Here is a 23,095-nt window from a genome sequence, read left to right as displayed (position 1 = left end):
ATGGGGGGCACAAAGGAGCTAGCGAGTACAGTTTTCTTGCATTTATCCATGCATTTAACAAATATTTATTGAGCACCTGTTATGTAGGTGGGCTCTAGGGAGGATTAAGCTTTTGGCCCTGACTTCCATACATCTTAAAAGGAGAGGGAAAAAAACCATGCATGAACCAACTGTAATTCTGTGTGAGGGATAAATACTACAGAAGGGTAGGCCCTAAGGATTTTAGGGGCTCAGAAAGTATTGAAGGGACATTTATGGCAATGGGGATGTCTCTTGAGCTGGGCCTTGAAAGACTGTGGAGATAGGGAAGACAAAAGACTCCTTCCTCAAAGAGAGGAAACTGAGGGGTGAGTGCCAGAAATCTTGAGCATCTTCTGGCCAGAGGAGATACTAATGTGAAAACCTTGGAAGAACAGTTAGGTCCCAATCCTGGAGGGTCTTTGATGCCACACTCAGCTCTGAGCTTATAGGTAGATGGTAAAAATTTTCCAGTGTGTTTTATAGCCACAAGCACAAGAGTTCAGACTTTATCCCGAGGACAGTGGGGAGTCATTGAAGGGCTTTAAACAACAGAGTAACAATCAGATTTGTGTTTTAGAAAGATCAATGCAGAGAATGAATTGGGGATTGGGAGAAGGAGGGAGACCAGTTAGGAAGTTGTTTCAGTAATGGGAAAAGACTATGGTGGCCTAAAGAATGAAGAGGAGGGGATGGATTCCTTAGACACTTGTGAGCTAAAAAGAACCAGACCTGGTGCTTGATGGGGCAAGTAGAAGTGAAGAATGACTTCTAAATTCCTGGCTGGAGCACACAGAAAGAAGAGATAGCAAAGTTTTTAGGAGAGGGTAAGTTTTGGGACTGATGAGTCCAGTGGGACATCCAAGTGGAAGTGTTGAGGCAGCAGTGAAATATGCCTGACTGGAGCTTGCAAGATTTCTAGTTTAGACTAGAAATCGAAATGTGGTGGTCTGTAGTGCCTTGTAGACATCAGCCACATGGGTGGATGGATTTGTTGGGCTTTCCAGACAGTATATATAGGAGTAAGAAGAGAAGAAGGCCTAGGACATAGTCCTGAGAAGCCCCTGAGTCTGAGGGTCTGCAAGGGAGGATGAACTTGCAAAGTCAATGGAGATGAAATATCCTAAATGGTAAGATAATCAGTGGTAGAACGTGCTGTTTGAGAAGCCAAGGCAGGAAAGTGTTGAAGGCTGATGACTAATCAAGTAAAATAAAGTCTGAAAAAATCCACTGGATTTAGAAACAAGGAAGTCGTTGGTGGCCTTTGCAAACGCAGTTTCAGTGGAAGTGACAGGAAGAGAGGTCAAATTACCGTGAGTCGAGAAGTGGGTGTGAAGGTGCGGCAGTGAAGACTGTACAATACATTTTCAAGACATTTGGCTCTTTCCAAGAAAAAAGAGAGAAGGCAATAGGAAGGAGGCAAAGATTTTTATTCAGATGAGAAAATGCTTTTGGCGTGGATCCAGCAAAAGGAATAAAAGGCAAATTTACAGAGATAAGTGAGAAAGTAGCACCCCCAGAAAAGGAATAGGAGGGAATCCAAAGCATTGGTGGAGAAATTCACTTGGAAAAGCAGAGGGACATTTGCACTGTGACAAGAAGGAAGCATGAGAGATTAGTACATTAGTAGGTTTCGTGGCAGGAATTTGAGGAAATTGTTGTTTGGTGGTGTCTAGTTTCTCTGTGAAATGGGGACATGATATCAGCCAGTGAGAGTGGGATGGGAGATGGTATGCAAGGTCTGAGAAGAGCAGAGAAAGATTGAACTAGCCTCAGTGAGTGAACAATGGCAGCAAGATGACTGAGGCAGCATACAGATTTCTGGGCAGTTATGAGGCCTCTTGAGGTCCGTGACCATTCATTGTAGCAGCAGCAGTCTGCATGGTTGTGTGATAAGCATTTTTCCCCAACAGTATTCAGCCATCTAGTGGGGGGTGCAGAGAGGTTAGTTCAATCGGTCCAGGTTTGGGTTTCATCAGGTGGTGAAATGGAAGGACAAAGAGGTGGATGATCCTGCAATGGGTCGAGATGATAGAGCTTAGCACCTAAACTGCATGGGAGAGTGTAAAAGTGTTATAGACTGGGGGTCCCAGTGAAGTCAGAGATCCCTTATCTTGGAAATAGTTGAATGAGAGAGGTGTGATCAGAAAGTGGAGTGATGAAGCTTGACTAGGTCCAGCTGACGGCAAGGTCCAGGATGTAGCCATGGGAGTGGGTAGCTGGAGTGGAATATAGAAGACAGTCAAGATGTTGACATGGCCAGCCCCCCAGATGATGGCAGGACTTGAGGAGGGAAAAGGATGCTTGTGAGCTAGGTACCAAAGTCCTTGATGGATTAAGAAAATTGTTCTTGAGTCTGATGCTTGAGGTGATGCTGTGAATATGAGGAGGGATAATGGTCAATACATTAGAGTGGCATGACCCTCAAAGTAGCAAGGGTTTTTACAAGAAAGAGGCGGAATAAGGAACTGGGTTGGGCTTTGGTGAGGAGACCCCAGCCCCCCTGCCAATCCTGAGACTTTTGGGGTATAAGAATATAAACAGCCTCCACCAGGGAGGGCTCTGCAGAAGTGGCACCTGGAGTAGAGCCAACTTTGGGGGCAGGCTGAGGGGAGGCAGAGCAAGTGTGGAGAAGCTAAGGGTGGAGAAGACTGCTGATTGGGAACAAAGGCCTTTGAGGGCAGAGTAAAGAGGCTGGGAAGGAAGGACGGGTAGGAAATCAGGTCAGGGAAGATGAAGCACAGAGCAGTGCAGGGGTGAGGAGACCATGGGTAGAAAGATGATGGTTGGCCTAGAGAGTTAATGTTTGGTGGGGAGAGCATGAGGGCAGGTCTGTGGAGTGGAGGTCGGAAGCAGAAGTGATCTAGGAGAGGAAAATTGGGGTCTGGGTAGAGAATGAGGGTAGGTCTGGCAAGAGGATGAAGGCAGAGTGTTTCACAGGAGGGAAATGGGAGAAAGGTGATCTCTGGGGAGAGGATGGAGGGAAAATAAACTGGGGGAAAGATGGGGCACATGGAGTCTGTAGGGAAGTGATGGGTGGCAGGAGGGATCTGTGAAGAAGTTATGAATGGGGAGCAGAAGGAAGGGACTAAGAGAAGGAAGTGACAAACTGTAGTACATCTGCCCTGAGGGAGAAGTAAAGGCCAGGACACCCTCTGGCTAGGCCTGAGGTCAGAAAGAGAGTTTCTTTCTCTGTCTCTCTTCTCCCTCCCTCTCTCTTTCTGAATGGGGAGCTAAGAGTGAGGAGTTAGGATGGGAGCCCAAGGAGAAGATCTCTCTCCCATTCTGCAGATGGAGCCTGCAGGAACAGGGGACACTGACTGCCTTGTCTCCAAGGCCATCTGGGGACAGGGAGCCAGGCTGGCAGCCCATGCTCTAGAGGCTTCTTGCTTTTAGAAACGTGTCTTTGATTTAGGGAAAGAAAGCCCTCTGAGAAATTTTATTTAGAAACAAGACCAGGTGACCTTTTGGTTTTTATTACCTCTGCTCGTTTGTCACTAAGGACTTTTGACTTAGTACAATAGCTGGGGTTTTTGAGATCTTGTGATCTTAGTTTCCCTGCGTGAAGAAGAACCATTTGTCTGCTATAGATATGATTTGTGGGGGAGTCCAGATTTATTAATCACCTCTGAAAATGAAGAGGAAATTAAAAACAAAGAGTCCACTCTGGGCTGAAGACAAAGTAGGTTTTTTGTCCTTGCAGAAGACTTTGCCAAGGTTAAAAGGCCACAAACAAACCAATTTGGACCATGGTTCCTAATCCGGATTTTAATTTCATGTGCTTTGATTTTTTCAGGCCATTTTCTCTCCAAGGTAAAATAATGACAATTTTAATTGGCTGCCACTTACAGAGAGATTCCAATAAGCATGATGGCATACATATATTTTTCTCTGGCATTCCATGTGTGCTCCGGTTCTTATGATCAAGCTGGTGAGGCTGACTTTTACTGCATGCTGCATGCCATGATCAGTTGACTATAAATTAAATCCTCTTTTCCAAAAGCCATTTTCCATTAGTGCTAATTTGTTTGCTTCTCATTTCCACTGATCATTAGAGTCTCTGCTTGTGAGCACCAAATTGGAAATAATTTCTTTGACATTTCAAAAAAAAATCTCCCCTTCTTGAATGCCATTTGGCTGTGCAGCTAAAGAACATTATGGTTTGCAGAGGAACAGTTCACTCCAATTACAATTTAACTGACCGTTCATGGCACTGAATCCCTGTCCTTAGTGTCCAGAGATGACACCGTTGCTGACATTGCTATTTCCTGTCATAGCTGTAAAATGCCTCATAGACTTTGCACTGGCCTTCTTGGATGGAGATTCTGCCACCCTGCACATGGTAGCTTTGGGAAGTTGGTAGTTTTATGGACCTACATATCAGGGACCCTCAGATATAACCATCTAAAACAGGAGCAGGCTGATTTCTTCACTCATTCACCCAGCAAGCATTTATTAAACATCTATTTTGTGCCAGGCATTATGCCAGGCCCTGGGGACACAGAGATAGGGAAGACCAACCCCTGCCCTTGAGGAACTCACACTCCACTGGGATGGATGGTTAGTTTTACAGCATAGTAGGGGAAGAGGTGGCATAGGTGGGACCACAGAACCAAGAGCCCCTAGTTGTCTTGGGGAATTAGTCAAAGGGCAAAAAGGAGGCTGGCCATTCCCCATGGCAGAGCATCATTGAAATAAAGAGGGCCTGGAAGGGTCTGGGAAGTTGAAAGGTGAGATGAGGTTAGCCCGGGGCCAAGTTTGAAGGGCCTTGTATGCCACGTGTTGTTTAGAGAAATTTGGGGGTGAAGAATGGAGGAAGGGTAGAAGCTTGAAGGAAAGATCATCAAAAAAGCGTTATTTACCTATTGATTTTGGTTGGTGAAGATTGAGTAGGTATTTACAAGGAGTCAGAAATGGGGTTCCTGGGCAGCTCAGTCAGTTAAGCCTCTGAGTTCAGCCCAGGTCATGATCTCTCAGTTCATGGGTTCAATCCCAGCATCGGGCTCTGTACTGACAGCTCAGAGCCTGGAGCCTGCTTCAGATTCTGTGTCTCCCTCTCTCTCTGCCCCTCCCCTGCGTGTGCTCTATTTCTCTCAGTCTCTCAAAAATAAATTAACGTTAAAAATTTTGTTTAAAAAAGAGGAGTCAGAAAGATGGAAAGATTGAAAGATAGAAGGGCAGACTCTAGCACCCGTGGAAGGGCTAGGTGCTGACATGGTAGGGTTGAGAATGGACGGGAGAGAAGGGCCCTATTTTCTCTGTTAAGTAGGAAGCAAGGTCAGCTGGGCATCCTTGATTCCTCCCCCACTTTTATCCTTCAATGCCAGTCACCAGGTCCTGTCGATTCTACCTATGTGGCATTCCTGCTCCTCTCCAGCCCTACTGTCACCAGAATCTTTTGCCAAGATTAGGGGAACAGCCTCCTAACTGGTGCCCCATGTCCAGTCTTGCCCCCTTACAATCATCTTTCCACACTGCAGTCAAGAGATTTCTAGAACAAACTCTTTTCTTGTCACTCTTGACTTAAAACCCTTTAGTACCTTCATGTGGCCCTAGGGATCGAGGGCAGACCCTGTAGCACAGCACACACAGCTCTTCATTCTCTGGCCTCTGCCTATTTTCACAGTTTTATCCCTCGCCACTTCCATCCTCATACTGTGGCCAGAAATTCTGAAATGGTCTCAGCAATGAAAATAGAAGCTAAGTTTTATGTTGGCCCTTTGAGGTATCATCACCTTTTCTCAGGTAAGAGAGCTGAAGCCTAGAGAGACGTTAAATACTTTGCATAAGGTCACACAGCCTGGAGGCGGGAGATCATGGCGCTCTAGTCTCTATGTTCCTAACAACAGCCCTGTACTGCCTCCCACCTGGAATTCTTTAAATATGCCTCACATTCTCTCACCTCTAAACCTTTGCATATTTTATTTCCTCTACCTGAAATACAATGTCATCACCTCTTCACCTGGCTGGCCATCTATCATAGCCTTTCAGCCTGGAGTAGTACTGTAGAGTGCTTTTAAGAAGCTCTCCTGTGGAGCGCCTGGGTGGCTCGGTCAGTTGAGCGTCCAACTTCAGCTCAGGTCATGACCTCACGGCTCATGGGTTCGAGCCCCGTATCGGGCTCTGTGTCGACAACTCAGAGCGTGGAGCCTGCTTCGGATTCTGTGACTCTCTCTCTCTCTCTCTCTCTCTCTCTCTCTGCCCTCCCCCGCCTGTCCTCTCTCTCTCTCTCTCAAAAATAAACATTAAAAAAAAAAAAAAAAAAAAGAAGCTCTCCTGTGAAGTAAGAAAACCAAAGAGGGGACTGGAGGGAGACATGGGGCTGAGGTAGCGGGTTTTGTTTTCATTTTTGCTTAATTTTGTTTTAGACTAGGCAAGCATTAAGTAAGTTAACAAGAAAAATGCCTAAATAAAGAGTGCAGTTGAGGATACAGGGGAGAAGGGGGCAGTGGGTGGAGTGAGAGCCTTAAGAAGGCAAGACAGATGGATGGAGAGTTCTGGGAGAGGGAGAAGGAAAAAAGGACAGGTGTGGGTACAGGTCAAATGGGAAGAGTGAAGAAGACTGTGAGGACATTCTTGCCTCATGGCTTTTTGTTAACCCAGGAGTAGATGTCCTGAGAACAGATGGAGGAGGTGGGAGGGCAAGGAGCTTGCAGACGTCACAGGCGGCTCATCGTGAGTATGAATGCGGGGTTGGTTAGAGGTGCAGGTTCAGGGTCATTGGAATCTAGATTCTGTGCCTCTCCTACCTGCTTCAACAGATCCTGGGATTTACTCCATCAGAGCACTTTTCACTTACTCTTTAAGTCGTGATTTTTTTTTTAAGTTTATTTATCTATTTATTTTGAGAGAGAGAGAGCATGAGCGCGTGTGTATAAGTGCAGGGTTGGGGGTGGGCAGAGAAAGGGAAAGAGAGAATCCCAAGCAGACTCCACCTGTCAGTGCAGAACCCAATGTGGGTTTCAATTCCATGAACCATGAGATCATGACCTGAGCCAAAATCAAGAATGGGATGCTCAAGGCGCCCAAGAGCACTTTTCACTTTTCATTAAAATCACCAGGTTGCCTTTCTCTCCACCCACCAATCTCTAAGCATCGTGAAGGCAAAGACTAGATTTGTCATGTTAACCAGGCCCAATCCCAGTACTTGGCTGGGAATCAACACCCAGCACATCTGTTTAATTAATTACTGTGTGAGGTTAAGGAAATTAAACGCTCATTATGAGCACATTATGTCAGATGTCAATTAAAATAACCCTTGTTGAGCATCCATTATGTGCCAGGGATGATACCAGCCACCCAGATTTCAAAGTTAGAGCATGTTGATGTTGAAACTGCCCAGCCGTGCTTGGGTAAACAGGAAGACAGGTGCCCAAACCATCATGAGCATCAGGGAGTGGCCCATAAATGAGCACCGAAGCATAGAAGAGGGGGAAGGACAAGAGGCTGGACCTCAGAGGAAAAGAAGTAATTTTTTAAATTTATTTTTATTTTATTTTTTTTAACTGCTGACTTTTTTTTTTTAAGTTTATTTATTTATTTTGAGAGAGAGAGAGCACAGGAGCAGGGAGGGACAGAGAGGGGGGTGGAGAGAGAGAGAGTCCCAAGCAGGCTCTGTGCTGTCAGCACAGAGCCCAGTGTGAAGCTCAGTCTCACAAACTGTGAGATCATGACCTGATACGAGATCAAGAGTTGGATGCTGGGGCGCCTGGGTGGCTCAGTTGGTTAAGCGTCCAACTTCAGCTCAGGTCATTATTTTGTGGTTCACAAGTTTGAGCCCCATGTCAGTCTCTGTGCTGACAGCTCAGAGCCTGGAGCCTGCTTTGGATTCTGTGTCTTCCACTGTCTCTCTGCCCCTCCCCTGCTCTCTTTCTCTCTCCCTCTCTCTCTCTTAAAAATAAATGAACATTAAAAAAAAAAAAAGAGTTGAATGCTTAACTGATTGAATCACCCAGGTGCCCCTTTTTATTTTATTTGAGAGAGGGAGAGCGCACAAGCAAGGAAGAGGGACAGAGAGAGAGAATCTCAAGCAAGCTCTACACCCAGCACAGAGCCCAACATGGGGCTCGATCCCACACCCCTGGGATCATGACCCGAGCCAAAACCAAGAGTCCAGTGCTCAACCAGCTGAGCCACCCAGGCACCCCGAAAAGAAATGATTTAATATGAGGAATTTAGAGAAGGGTTTGAAGCATGGGAAAGAGGGCAGCCTCCTCTCAACTCCCACTGGAAGCCGTGACTTGGGGCAGGGGCGGAGGAGGTCAGATTTCAGTTGTGGCAGAATTTAGAAGTTCTTTGGGCTGAGATGTTTGAAACTTTATCTTGAGACTAATGAGGAACAACTAAAGACATTGAAGCAGGGAAATCTGTCGGATTTGCATTGTTTTTAAATCTCAGGTGACTGAAGATTAGGATGAGGTAAACCTGAAGATCGGGTAGAGGCCATTGCAGCAATCCACGTGAGGGATGACGGGGTCAATGAAAGTAGTGGCAGTGGAGATGAAGATAAATAAACTGATGGAGATTTAGGAAGGCCAACTGGCAGAACCTGGCAACGGCTCAGACAAGGAGGGTAAGGGAGAGGAATGTGTCAAAGATAGCTCTTGGGGGAGTGCCTTGGGTGGCTGAGTCGGTTAAGGTTAAACGTCCCACTCTTGATTTTAGCTCAGGTCATGATCTCACAATTCGTGAGTTCAAGCCCTGCATTGGGCTCTGCACAGACAGCACAGAGCCTGCTTGGGATCCTCTCTCTCCCTCTCTCTCTGCCCCTCCCCACTCACTCGCTCTCTCAAAAATAAAAATAAACAGGGGTGCCTGGGTGGCTCAGTCGGTTAAGCGTCGGACTTCGGCTCAGGTCATGATCTCGCAGTCCATGAGTTCGAGCCCCGTGTCTGGCTCTGTGCTGACAGCTCAGAGCCTGGAGCCTGTTTCAGATTCTGTGTCTCCCTCTCTGTCTGGCCCTCCCCCGTTCATGCTCTGTCTCTCTCTGTCTCAAAAATAAATAAACATTAAAAAAAATTTTTTTAATAAAAATAAAAATAAACATAAAAATATATATATATATCTCTTGGGTGACTAGGAGAGTGGTGAGCTAGTTACGAACTAGGGCAACACAGGGGAAGGAGCAAGTGTGAGGGTTTGGCAAGCTCAGCTGTGGATTTAGGATTTGAAGAGTGTGTGAAACATACTGATGAGGACGTCCACTGGTCATTAGGTACAGGCATCTGGACCTCAGAAGGGAGGCCCAGGCTGACAGTGTGGCTTTGGGAGACCTAAAGCCTGCAGATGTAATATGAAGTGATTAAGTGGAGGAGGCCAGCCGGGAGATTACAAAGCGTGAGAAGACAACTGAGAACAGAACAGAGCTGCACAGGAGCCTGAGGAGGATCCAGTGAGGGGTAGAACCAGGGAGAGTGAGGTCAGGAAAGAAATGTTGAAAAGGGAGTCACCCACAATCCATCAGAGGTCAAGCAAGATGGGACTGCAAGTTAGCCACCGAATTTGACAATAAGAGGTGTTTGGTGACATTTTGGAACACAAGGGAGAGCAGAATCAGTGCTTTTGGTTTAACGGAGAGAAGATGGACTCTGGAGTTACACACAAACCTGAGTGCAGTTTCCGTTTCCACCCCTGCTTAGCTGTGAGGCCGTCAATAAATGAGCAAACTTTCTAAACCTTAGTTTTTCCCATCTAGAAACTAGAGATAATAATAAATACTTCCTCAGGATCTTAAGAGGATTAAAATAATGTCCATAAAATATATGTGACTAGCTCTTATAAACACTAAAAAACATTAGTTTCTCCTCCCCACCATCATTCCATCTCTCCTCCCTTCACCATGAAAGATACAGAATGTATCCCCTTATATTTGGTAGTCAAGAAGAAGCTCAGATACAAAATTTATCCCAGCCACTCTCTCCCGAACGTGGTACATTTCTCTCCTTTTCCCACTGTTTTCTTCTTTTTAATTCTTTTTAAAATTGTACTTACTGGTTATTTGGTTTGGGGTTTTGGGCTTTTTGTTTTGTTTTGTTTGTAATCCTCACCAAGTCCTATTTTGAAGAAAAGCTGAGATAAAAATAAATAAGTGGCTGGAGGCTCTTGATTCAACATGACTGCCATCCTGTACCTCCCCTACTTCTCCATACCTCCCTAACATAACACTAAAGAAATACAAAAAGGTATTACAGCAGATGAAAGCTCGATAAATATTTAGAAAGCAGGTAGGGAAATGTTACCTGGCTTGAAACACCCTAAGAAATCACAAACAAAGTGCCAGCAGGGGGAGATTACCAACAAGAAGCAAGTCAGTTCACCTAGTTTAACTTCCAAAAAGCTTAGTGCCTTGAAGGCACGAATTAGCACATGTTAGAATGAGGTATGGGGCTAACAGAGGGGAACTGGCTGAAATCTGTATGCAGAGCACTTTGCCCCCACCCCAAGCTCCTTCCTCAAAAACCACATGGCAACTCTAAACTCTTGCAGCATCAGAAAGAAGGAAATTGAACCCTGGAGACCCCCATACTCAAGAGACCTCAGGCATAGTCTGAAGGGCAGGGATGAGATAGAGGATGGAAAACTGAGTGTCGGAGGGAAAGCCTACACACTGCATTGGGGCAGCCCGAGCCCCTCACCTCGTCCCAGGCATCTAGCACCCTCCAGCCTCTCACGACCTGTAAAGTAGAAAAGTCCTGAAGACACCCAGAAGGGGTAAAAAATAAAAAAACAACCCTCCACTGACATTTATGTGTTCTTCAATGAAAAGACTGGTTATTGCCTGATAAAGAAATTTCCAAAACTCGCAGGAACATAGCACCTGATCAAGAGAGCCCACCAAGGGCCTAGAATACTAAGTGAAAAAGACCTGCACCAAGGCATACGGTCATACAATTTCAGAAAAGTGTTTAAAAGCATCGAGAATGAAAAAGCAAGCCACAGGCAATGGCACATAAATCAGAACATCAGACTTCTCAACAGCAACAAGGGAGGCTCAATCTGAGAGGAGTTTATTTCTAACATGGAATTATATACCCAACCAATCTAACACGAGGTCAATATACTTTCAGACTTTCAAGGACGCACACACACAAAGTAATTTTCATTTCTTAGGAAACTACTGAAGAATATACTTTGGGAAAACAAGAGAGCAAACCACAAAGGAGGAGAGGTAGATCCAGGAAACAGAACAGTCAACAGAAAACTGGCAAAAAGGAAATCCTAGGACAACATTTGTGTGCCAAGCTTAGCAAGCAACCAGTCTAAACTGGAGCAGAAAGACAGAGGTCTGTGGGAAAGAAGTCGCCAGAGAAGGGGCTCCTGGGTGACTCAGTCAGTTAAGCGTCTGACTTCGGCTCAGGTCATGAGTTTGAGCCCCACAGTGCAGAGCCTGCTTTTCTGTCCCCTTCTCTCTCTCTGCCCCTTCCCAGCTTGCTCGTTCTCTCTCCCTCTCAAAAATAAATAAACATTAAAAAAAAAAAAAAAAGTCGCCAAGGAAAAGATGGAACTGATCTGTTAGGGATTGAACATTTGGAAAAATTGCCATGTGTTTGGAACATTGGGAAGAAAGTAGCCCTAGGTACTCAGAAGTCTAAACAATTAAAAAAAAAAGAAACAATTGTTAGCTCCAGGTTAAACCAACTTGTAAGGAAAGAAAATGTAATAGTAGTTTACGGCTTGAGTGGACAGTATTTATTTACCTAATCAATAATGTAAACACTAACTATTGATTTAACTATAAATTGTGGAAAACTATATTATGAGGATAAGGGGAGAAGAAAAAATGGAAGTTAGCATGGTACGAGAAAGCTAATACCTCAACTGTCAGAGTAAGAAATAAATACTGCCTAAAACAGATAAATTAAGTGAGGGTGATGTAGGAGTTTGCTGGGGCTGCCATCACAAAGCACAATAGGTTGGGTGGCTTAAACAATGGATATTGGTTATCTCACAGTCTGGAGGTTCTGGTCAAGGTGTCTGAGATCAAGGGGTTGCAGGACTGGTTTCTCCTGAGGCCTCTCTCCTTGGCTCCCAGTCTGACTCCAAGTCTCATGTTCTTCCACTGTCACAAGATCTGGGGCTCCTCAAGGGCCCTGGCAGTGCTGTATTCATCCCCGCATGTCCCACAGCGCCTCACACAGTGCCACGTGATGGGCCTGCCCCACATACTCACTGATGGACACCTGAATCGCTGTGACCTTTAAAGCTGCCATTTGTGGGTTTTCCTTTCCTGTTAAGAAAAGATTAAGAAAGGGAAGATCCAAGGAAACCTCAGGATCCAAAGTGGGGAGAGCCCAGCTGCAAGTGTCCCACCCTCCCTGGCCTAGAATTGCTGGGTGCATCTCTGATGGCACTTTAAATTTTAATCCTGGAGAGAGTCCACCCACGGCAGCAGGGGGCAGTGGGGTGGGCACAGGGTGCTTTTCTGCTTCTTAAACCTAATGGTGGTGTTTCAACTCCTCTTCCCTGAGGTCCAGAACGGCCATTCATCCCCATTTTCTTGAGGCCTGTTTGGATGCTAAAGGTGGCCGAGGCCTCTGAAAGTTATTCCCAGACTTAGGGCTGTAATGTCATTAACAGTGATTGATTCCTGATCCTATGAGGGATTTTGGTCATTTTTGTGTTTAGGGTGATCCACAGTTACTCACCTGGCTGTTAAGGCTGACAGGATTTCGTGGTTGTCTCCATCCCTGAGGCTACGTGGACGCCCTTCCTGAGAGCGCATATCCAGTGTCCTCTGGGGAGTAGTGGAGGTTGGTGTGTATGTATGTCTGTCTCAGTGTGCCTCAGATTATTGCTTCCTAATAAAATTCTGATAGCTGGGCCCCATCAATATCTCAAATACATGTGAGGAAACGTTAATTTAGAATCAATTTTAGGATGTTTCAGACTGTAAAGTCCTTTTAACTAGATCTCTGGCGAAGATGTAGAAGCACTTTATGGGACTGTAAATTTCATGTTGAACAGTCTTCGTGAAATACACATCTCCCCTACACACAAGCTGTTCTCTCCATATCAATCATGGCCCCTGCAAGTAATGTTTCACAAATATTCTGTAAATCACAGAAAACCCCGTGATAATGTGAAATATGACTTTCACTTGTCTGTTAGACAAAAGAATCACACATGCCTCTCTCCCATCAGCACTAACATTTGTTATGGATAATAACACTTTCAATCACAACTATTTTTGGAAAACGGGTTGATTTTAAACCTTCCCTCCCCCACTGAAAACACTCTCCCAAGGACACAGACTCCTACAAACCACAGCCCATTAATCTAACTATGGAATGGGAACTTTTTATTCTTACTAACTTTTTTTAAAGTTGTTTTTAAAAGAATAGTATAAGAGCCCAAGGCACAAGGTTAAGGAGCATTTTTCCTTGGCCGATTGGTATGAGAAGCGCCAGGTCTCTAAAGACCCCAAATCTCTGACACTGTGTGAAATGAGGGGTGAAAGAGACCCAGGTTTTTAGCAAGCACCCTCATCTCAGCTGGCATCAGCAGAGGATCCAAGGAGCTAAAATCTTAGCTCTTAAATGTGAAGCAGATGTTTGCCACCTTGATATTCTTCATGCCATTACAACACAGCTAGATCCTGCCTGTTCAAGTAGGAGGTGACCTGTTCTAGAGGTATATTTTGAATGTTTCAACATCCATGTGGGTGACAGAGACTCCCCCTGCCTCCCGCTGATTGCTGGAAAAGCAAAACCCATAGAGTAGCCCACAGGACTTGCATGGTTCTAACTATTTTGGTAACCTGTTTTCCCTCCCTCTGTAGCCAACTTCAGGACTGACTGACCATGACTTCTATAAAGGAGCAGGCAGCCATCAGCCGGCTCTTGAGTTTTTTACAGGATTGGGACAATGCTGGCAAAGTTGCAAGGAGTCACATCCTCAACACTTTCATCGAGACCAACCAAGGCAAGACCGCCCCTGAACTGGAGCAGGAGTTTTCTCAGGGAGCCAGCTTGTTCCTGGTACGCCTGACCACCTGGCTTAGACTCATGTATCCTTTGCTGAACAGAAATAAATTGGGCAATCTTCAAAGGAGAAAAGGAATGAAGATTATTGAGGGAGCTCTTCTCTTGAGTCTAAGATTTTAGATCAGGACATCTGGTGATCAAAGTAGTGTCCCCAAAGTCAAGAACTCTCTCCTTTCCTGTCTTCCCAACTTATATCCTCATTCTCACCCCTAACCCCTTCCATTCCCATAAGATTTGACATGGGTAGTCCTTCCATCTGGGGTTGTCCTCTCTCTGTCCTCAGGAACCTTATTCTTTCTCTCTGGTGGCCTTCATTTTTGCCTCCCTACCAGCTTTTTCATTGGCATTTACATATGCTCAAATCCCTTCTACCTTAAAACATTAAATTAAATCCGCATCTCAAACCAGTATTCCACCTAGTTCCTGCCCTTCATGGTGAAGCTTCTTGAAAAGGTTATTGACTTTCCCTGTCTATACTTCTTTACCTCCCTTTTCTCCCCCACCCACAGCAGTCTGACTTCTGTCCCCTTCACCGATGCAGGTCTTGCCAAGGTCACCAATGTTCTAATTGCAAAACCCAGTGACTACATCCTCAGTCATTATACATGACCTCTCAGTGGCATTTGTCAATCAACCATTACCACTTCTCAAAACACGCTTCCCTGAAACTAATATAATGTTATGTGTCAATTATACTTAAGAAAGAAAGAAAGAGAAAAGAAAAAAGAAAAAAAGAAGAAAGAATGCACGTATAGATCATCACAAACAAACAAACAAACAAACAAAAAACTATATACTCTTCCCTTGGTTTCTGTGACACCAATTCTCTTGGTTTTCTCCTTTATTTCTCTATGTTCCAAATTTTCTTCAGCCATCCCTGAAATGTGGATGTTTCTTGGGGCTCCATCCATGTCCCTCTTCTCTGCTCACTCATAGATTCTCCCTGAGTGACCTAACCCATCGTTGTGATGTCAACCCCACTACCGTTAAAGGGCTCTCAGTTGTGTATCCCTGCCCACGTTTCTCTCTGGAATCTGAGTTCCATACCTATTAATCCAACTACCATCTCCACTTCTATTCCACAGAATGACTCTCATGTTTCTGGCTTGGGAAACTGGGCGAATGGGGTGCCATCATGTGGGAAGAGAATCCAAGAAACGAGGGAGCTGGAGTTGATAAATCTGGTTTGGGACATGTTGTGTTTGAGGTACCTTGCTCAGGAGCCCTGGAGACAGATAAGGGTTGAAGACAGATTTGATAGTTTGAGTTAGGGATGAGTTTGTGGATATTCCTGCTGGGTGCCCACAGCATTCCACGGAGCATCTCAGATCCTTTTATATATTTTTCTTCTTGCCTGAACCCTCCCCTCTTCTCTAAACCTCCTCTTAATTTGACTAATTCCTACTCCAGTATTCAGATCTCAATCTAAAACATCCCTTCCTCAGAAAGCCCTTTTCTGAGCCCCAGACTAGCCTATGCACATACCTAGCCTGTTACATATGTAGCTCATGACATTCCCTCTGTCTTCATTGCCATAATATTGTACTGTTCATACCTGCTCAGTATCTCTCTTCCCCACTGGATTGTAGACTCTGTGAGGGCAGGAACCACATCTGTTCTCCTCATCTCTTCAACCCTAACACGCAGGACCGTGCCTGGCACATTAGGGATACTTCCTATGTGTTTACTGAACAAAGGAATGAGTGAACCAGAGTCTGCACCTGGGCAAAACTAAAGGCTTAAGTAATTACAGCTCTCTTCTTCTTACAGTTAAATCATTGATAAAATTACTAATCAGACTCAGGCCTAGAACAAGCCAAGGGGAAAACCACTGAATATATCTCTAGGTTGACCCCAGTGTCCTCAGACATTAGTGTGCATAAAAGAGGTTTAAGATGCAGATTATGAGTCTACCTCCCCACCCCCACCCCACTGTTCTGATTTAGTAGATTGAGGGAGACTCCTGGCCTCTTTGTTTCTCACAAGCACCCTTTGGTGACTCTCATGTGATCCAAAGATGATACTTTGAGAAGCATCATCACCTATAATCTGGCTTCGACCTCACAATTTGTGACACTGACCTCACCAAGGTTATCTGCAACCCCTTTGTCACTGAGTCTAGACTACCTTTTTCCCTCCTCATCTCACTTGGCAGCACTTTCCACATGACAGGAGGAGGGGAGGGAGTCAGGGTTGTACAAGCACAGGGTCAGACCCCCATCTTCATTTAAAACTTTAATATTTTATTCATCATGGATTTTTTTGGTGTTAATTTTTATTTTTTTAAATAGCACATTGGAATATTATTTGATTACTGAGTTGTTTGATGCCCCCTGAAATTTCACAATCGAAGCAAGTGCCTCACTCACCTCACCCTAGCCCCCATCCGGCTTGTCCACTGCCCCTATCTATGCTCTCCTCTCCTCCACCTTCTCCCAAGGCCATTTCTCAGTCTCTGTTGCAGGATCTTTCCTACACCCACCCCTTAAATGATAATGTTCTTTTCTTACTCAGTCACTGCCCTTATTACTCTAGGCCTGGTATCATTCTTCCCCATATCCCAAGTGCCAATCAGAATGCCTAACATTTAGTAGACGCTCACTCAGCACTTACTGAATGATTCAAATCATGCTTTTAATATACAGTTGTATGTTCAGTGTCTATACCTGAAATTATTCATAATTTCCTAACTTGCTGTGACCTTGTCATACAACAGAGAAAATAGACCAGCCGAAGTGATACCGTGTTTTAAATCAGTGACTTCACTCCTCCTCCCCAGTCCTCTAGTTATGGTGGATTTTGAAGGAAAACAAATCAACATAGCATCATTATGTTTTACAAAATCGACTACCGCCTAATCTCACAGAAGCCTCAAACCCCTTTTTTAACCTTGAACTTCCAGAATAGACCAGTAGAACTAAGGATTTACAGGGGCACCTAGGTGGCTCAGTTGGTTCAGCGTCTGACTTTAGCTCAGGTCATAATCTCACGGTCCATGCATTTGAGCCCTGCGTCAGGCTCTGTGTTGACAGCTCAGAGCCTGGAGCCTGCTTTGGATTCTGTATCTCTCTTTCTGCCTCTCCCCTGCTCAACTCTCTCTCTCTCTCTCTCTCTCTCTCTCTCTCAAAAATAAATAAACATAAAAATTTTTTTAAAAAAACAAGGATTTATATATTATAATGACAAAATTATTAGCTGCCATTTGTTGAGTCTTTTTATGCTCTAGCTATGTGATGTACAAATATTATCTCCTGTGAGCCTAACACCAAGCCTAATAGGTGATTGTCATTACCTGAAAAGTTTGAGTAATTTACTAGTAAATGGCAGAGATAAGGTTTGCAAAGGGTCTATCTGGCCCAAAGCCCGTGTATCATCCACTCTACTTCACCATCTCCCTCCCGAGTGAGAGGGCAGACCCATGATTCCACCTCCAACACCATCCAAGGAAATAATCCATAAATAGCCCCACTCCCTCCATCTGTCTACAGGCAGAGAGGCCTGACAGGAAAAACTCAGACTCTGAATTAGACTCCTAGGTTCAAATCCCAGTTCCATCAGTTACCTTTGGGACTTAGAGAAGTCATTAACCTGGCTGAGATTACATCCTCATGAAGTACATGGACATGTTATAATAGCAGCCCCCATGGGGTGTGGTGAGGATTCAGTGTGACAATGCAAGCAAAGCAACACAGTGCCTGGCACACAATGAATGCTTAGTACTGGTTAGCACCTGCTGATATGGTGACAGACTTCTGGAACTAATTGCTGAAAATAAGGGATCAGAAATATGCATAATGAGTGACTGTGAAAGCAAGACTAGCCTGGGGCAGAGGAAAAAGAGGTGACAAAAGTTGGTGAGCCTAGCTAGTAACTGAGGAGAAGAGGGAGAAGGCAGTGAGGTAGGAAGGGGGGGTGGGGCTGGGGCTCCTGGGGAGCTGGGTGGGAGACAATGGAGGAATACAGAGACTACCCTGTGGGCTGATATCCTGGCCCCCAGCTGGAGTGGCAACAGGCAGGGGAGCCTGGCTCTAGAGCAAACACTGTTTTTGCAGCAAAGAGCCTTTCCTAATGAGCCAATCTGTCTCCACTTCTATTGGCATCCTGGGAACCAGGGTGCAGCAGAGATAATTTGCCTCACGCGCCCCCCCCCCCCCCCCCAACAAAGCACCATTACCTCCAACCCATTACATTAGCCTTTATCAGTCTTGGAAGCTCTCAGTCATCCTCCATGAGCTGCAATAATTTCAGCTAATTTCTTAAGTGTTCTAAGAGCCTGTGATGTGTTATGAGCCTAGTAATTGTTGACTGGTTTCTTTTCTGTTGTGGGTTGATTTCATACCTTGTATCTGAGCTGATGCGTGCTCTGGGTGCTTTATTACAATGAGGCTTTTTGCAAGGCTCACATTAAAAAATAACATTAAATACTGAGGTTGTTTTAAATCAGAGTTTAATTTTTCCACCATCTCCCGTTGTTCTTATTAGGAAGACACGCAATTCTTCATAAAGATAGTGACCTCCAGTGTAAAGCTCTGAGCAAGTACAAAATTGAGAATTAATGATGAAGCTGATTATTTTTAGAGAAGTCTAAAAACGAGGCACAAAGTAATGAACTGTGCAGAGACCCAAGGGTGCAATGGTCATAGCATAGAGAGGCTTGGAAAATTGACTATGCTTTCTCCATGCACCTTATATTCATCAGAGCCTCCTTGCTGTCTAGGGGGCCTATCAGAGTCAAGGTTGCTGGAATACCGGTGAAAAGCTTCCTGGGGAACTGTGAACATGCCTGCCAGCATTCCCCCACCCCATGTTTGTTTCCACTTCCCCTTCACCCTAGGGACCCTTCTCAGATAAAGGATACAATTCAACTATCGGTCATCCTGGGCCATAGATGTAGGCCCAGGAATGGGCCATGATCATCATAGATGATGACCAGGAATCAGTCACAGGATCTGGTTCCTGTGTGAAAAACCATCCTGAAATTCACTCTTTAACTTGTCATACAGCTATATGACTGGCTCGTGTTTAGATAAGCTTCTAAAGTCAATTGGCATCTTCTTGTCAGCTGTAAGCAGGTGAGTTCTAGAGAGATTCTGGGATCTCAGTTGTATGTTGGGCTCATGGTGACCTTGGCATTCACACCACATGGGACCACCACATTTCACCATCTGGGTAGAAATGCAGATTTTCGGCCTGACTAGATCCAAGGGCTCAAAAAATGTCATCAGTACTTGGTCCCTGCCTCTCTTTTTCTCTATTTCTCAGCTCTGTTCTGAGCGCTATGGCTCTCAGGAACTCCAGACATGCATCCTTCTAGCTCAGTCCACCCAAAAGAGCACTTAATCTTTCCCAGGGATTCCTAAGAAAGTCCCCAGTTTTGAACCTCCTTGAGCCAACTGAGGTCACATGGCTGGTCCCAAACGATTACTGCAGTCAGAATGATGGTGTTCCCTGTCACCTGCTCATCCTGCCAAAACCACATGGCCCTTGAGTGGCAGAGGGGTGATTCCCCAAGGGTCATTGAGGTGCCATTTCAAGAAGAGAAACAGATGCTGAAAAACCAAACACAAGATATGTCCATTGTATTTAACTTTTTCATTTGCTGCTAGAAGGAAGAACTTCTAAATTATTGTGTCACTTTGCCCATGAGCACGTCCTAGATAGGAGGGCAAAGTATGTGAAGAAAGGCCCTTGAGATCCCTCAGAAAGGTGAGTGCCAAGGAACCTGACAGGGTGTCTGATTTCTACTCTTGTATTTCTCTGGACAGTAATCGGTACCTTATAGAATTTCTCGAGGTTGGAGGTGTCCTAACACTCTTGGAAATACTTGGGCTGGAGAAGATCAAGGAGGAGGACAAGAAGGAATCCATCAGGCTACTTCAGGTCATTGCGAACTCTGGCAGGAAGTACAAGGAGCTCATTTGTGAAAGCTATGGTGGGTACTGTGTATGACAGGGTGGCAATCCCATGTCTTCCTAGGGGCCTGGGCAAAATGGTGGCAGCACCCAGCACTGCTCTAGGAAAACACATCATGGAACTGGTTGCACAGAAGCACTTTGTACAGTGGAGTCAATTAGCCCCTGTCCACGTCACTGCCAGAAGAGTCAGATTTATGATTTTCTTGATTTGTCATTTGCTCAAATCTTTCCATGGTAGTTTTGGAAATACTTCTCCATTTTAAATATATCCTCTTTTATGCACCCATTCAACAAAGATTTATTGAGCCATTGCCTAAAATCCTTTGTGAAATTAAGTGAGTTATGAATAACTCTAGAAATAAAAAGGAAATAAAGTCATTGAATATGTGTGCTAAGTATACACACACACACACACACACACACACACATATACACTAAGGTGCTGGGAGTACAAAGATGAATAAAATACAGTCCTTGTCCTCAAAGAGCTTACAATATAGTGAGAAGTGTAAATAACCATGTAATTTCCGTATGTTCCATCAAGTGTCCTGATCAGGGTGGATAAAGATGATGCCATCCCCCCCACACCCCTTTTTCAAAGTATTTCCCTCACTGCACTTTTCATCATGGTTCTCCTCTATGTCTCGCCATGGCCTCTCTGAGCCTTAGTGTATTTATCCATGAAATGGGACTAACACCTCCCTCTCAGTATAGCGATTAAATGAGGCAGCATGTGTCAGAACATTTAGTAAACTGCTGAATGCTGCATATGTGTTCATTATCACATAGCAATCCCAAACACGTGTTTAATTGTGCATTTTGCAGAGCCATTTTCAACTTTACAACAGATTTTGACAAGTGGACATGCCCTGTGTTGAAACAAAATCCTCTGGCCACAGAGCCATGAGGCAAATAAGGCAGTGAGGCAACGCAAGAGCCTTGATTTTTGCTTCGCTTGAACAGGCTTGGTTAACACATTTCAGTCCTTACCCCATATTATGTAATCTCAAGTGAGGCACTTTCTCATAAATCCCTTCCAATTGGGCATTTCCTCTTTTCTTTGTTCAGGTGTAAGATCCATAGCAGAATTTTTGGCAAAGTCTAAATCAGAAGAGACCCAAGAAGAAGTGCAGATTCTATTGGATTCTTTGGTCCACGGTAATCCCAAGTACCAGAATCAAGTGTACAAAGGTCTAATAGCTTTGCTGCCTTGTGCGTCCCCAAAAGCTCAGCAGCTCTCCCTGCAGACTCTCAGGACTGCACAGGTGAGGCAGCCCACATGCTCCTGTGGTTCCGATTCAACACACTAACCTGAAAATTACCTTCCACAGTTGCACTTCACTCAGGCATGAGAAACTGAGCTCAGCCTCCCACTGCACATCTGCTGTTCAATCAGCGTTACTTCCAGAAGGCCAAGGCGGGACAAAGAGTTCATGTCTCCCAGCAGAGTGATTTGTCCTGTTTACTTAAGGATCAGAAAGATGTTGGCAGACTTAAAAGTGGTTGAGACAAGAAACAAGGATGATGAAAAGACTGTAGAAAAGCTTACAGGAGTCAATTTGGTAGGGAAGGCATCATGGGCACATTTGTTGACAGCATGGAAGTGAGAGGCCAGATCGCCAGGGCTTGGGAAAGCTCCTTTTCTCTTGCGGGCTCTACCTTCCTCTCAGTGCCCTTGAATGCTAGTGGAAGCAGATTTGGGACATGGTGGCCACATGAAGACACTGTGCTAATAAGGAGGGAAGAGAGGCTCCAAGATTGGTCTTGAGGTAAATTATTAAAAGCTCTCAAAACAGCTCCAGGCTCAGTGGAGGCAGGGAGACAAGAGGTCAAAGGAAGGGTAAGGTCTGAACTGTGGCAGTGGGAACAGAGAGGACAGGGTCAGACAGACATTTCTGAGGCAGAGTGAGTGGTAAGTGGGGCACTAAAAGAAAAACAGTCAAAAATGACATCCAGCTTTGGACTTAGCATCAGGCAGAGTTGGGTACCAGCAGGAGAGAGCAGGAAAAACCGATCTGATTTGGGAGGAGTTAGGCTTTGACTTGATGAGCCTCGGTGGCTCCCAAGTACCATTTAAGGAGCAGGCCCAGCCAGCTGCAGAAGATATAAATAGGCCAAAAAAAAAAAAAAAAAAAAAAAAAAAAAAAGATATAAATAGGTCATTTATGGGAAAAATACCAAATCCTGGGGGCATCTGGGTGGCACAGTGAGTTGAGCCACTGACTCTTGATCTCAGCTCAGGTCATTATCTTGAGTTTGAGCCCCAAGTTGGGCTGGGTGCTGATGGCACAGAGTCTGCTTGGGATTCTGTGTCCCCTACTCTCTGCCCCTCACCCTCTTGTTCTCTCTCTCTCTCTCTCTCTTTCAAAAATAAATAAAATTCAAAAACAATTTTTTTAAATACCAAATCCTGGGCATCCCTCCCATAGAATCTGACAGTTTTCAGGCAGCCTTTGGTAATGCTTTTTCTTGTTAAGCTCCCCAAGTAATTCTGACTCCTAGCTTAATTGAGGAATTACTGTTGAGGACATCTAGGAGAGAGGCCCACTGGGTTTCATGAGCAGAGAAGTAGTAACTAAAACAACAGAAGTGAATAAGATCAGCCGGGTAAAGTGAACCAAGTAAGGAGAAGGAACATTGCCAGCATTTAAGAGATGAGCGGAGGAGAAAGGCCCAACAAAAGAGCTGGATTATTATTATTATTATTACTTCCAGTTTTCAGTTTTTAAGTGCCTCCTACCTGCCAGGCACTATGCCAGGGACTTACTTTAGTCTTTACAATAGCTTATGGAGGCAGACATTATTATCCCCATTTTAAAGATGATGTAACTGAGCCTTGAGGGGTGTTTGGTGACTTATTCAAGGCCACACACTAAGTAAGAGGTATGTACTAAGTGGGCATTTAAATCCAACTCTCTTGGGGCGCCTGGGTGGCTCAGTCGGTTGAGTGTCTAGCTCTTGATTTCAGCTCAGGTCATGATCTCACTGTTGTCAGTTTGGGCCCCACATCAGGCCCCACGTCAGGCTCTGTGCTGACAGAGTGGAGCTTGCTTAAGGTTCTCTCTCTTCCTCTTTCTCTGCCCTTCCCCTACTCTCTCTCTCTCTCTCTCTCTCAAAATGAATAACCTTTTTTTTTTTTAATTAAAAACTAAATTGGGCACCTGGGAGGCTCAGTCAGTT

At 44.8% G+C, this 23,095-nt stretch overlaps 1 protein-coding gene and 1 long non-coding RNA gene across 4 annotated transcripts in view; one reads left to right on the top strand and one right to left on the bottom strand.

Annotated features, from left to right (window-relative positions):
* Window positions 1–11,384: 11,384 nt before the first annotated feature.
* Window positions 11,385–17,640, bottom strand: LOC125913518 (uncharacterized). The gene is made up of 4 exons (XR_007455041.1): window positions 17,563–17,640; window positions 15,556–15,687; window positions 12,663–13,042; window positions 11,385–12,244 (listed from the first exon to the last, which is right to left on the bottom strand). It is a non-coding gene; the product is annotated as an uncharacterized LOC125913518 (long non-coding RNA).
* Window positions 12,679–23,095, top strand: part of ARMH1 (armadillo like helical domain containing 1) — a 37,238-nt gene continuing 26,821 nt past the window's right edge. Inside the window, exons 1-5 of one of the 3 annotated variants that reach the window (XM_049618648.1) lie at window positions 12,679–12,767; window positions 13,796–14,023; window positions 19,004–19,072; window positions 19,766–19,932; window positions 20,984–21,180. In XM_049618648.1, the coding sequence (XP_049474605.1) occupies window positions 13,818–14,023; window positions 19,004–19,072; window positions 19,766–19,932; window positions 20,984–21,180 (639 nt within the window). In that variant the 5' untranslated portion in view covers window positions 12,679–12,767; window positions 13,796–13,817. The remainder of the gene's footprint in view (window positions 12,768–13,795; window positions 14,024–19,003; window positions 19,073–19,765; window positions 19,933–20,983; window positions 21,181–23,095) is intronic. The other 2 variants (XM_049618650.1, XM_049618649.1) reach the window with 2 other exon arrangements.

Source organism: Panthera uncia (assembly GCF_023721935.1).
Source record: "Panthera uncia isolate 11264 chromosome C1 unlocalized genomic scaffold, Puncia_PCG_1.0 HiC_scaffold_4, whole genome shotgun sequence".
Lineage (NCBI taxonomy): Eukaryota > Metazoa > Chordata > Mammalia > Carnivora > Felidae > Panthera > Panthera uncia.
The sequence above is the reverse complement of the archived record's forward strand: the minus strand, read 5'-3'. Positions and strand labels throughout refer to the sequence as shown.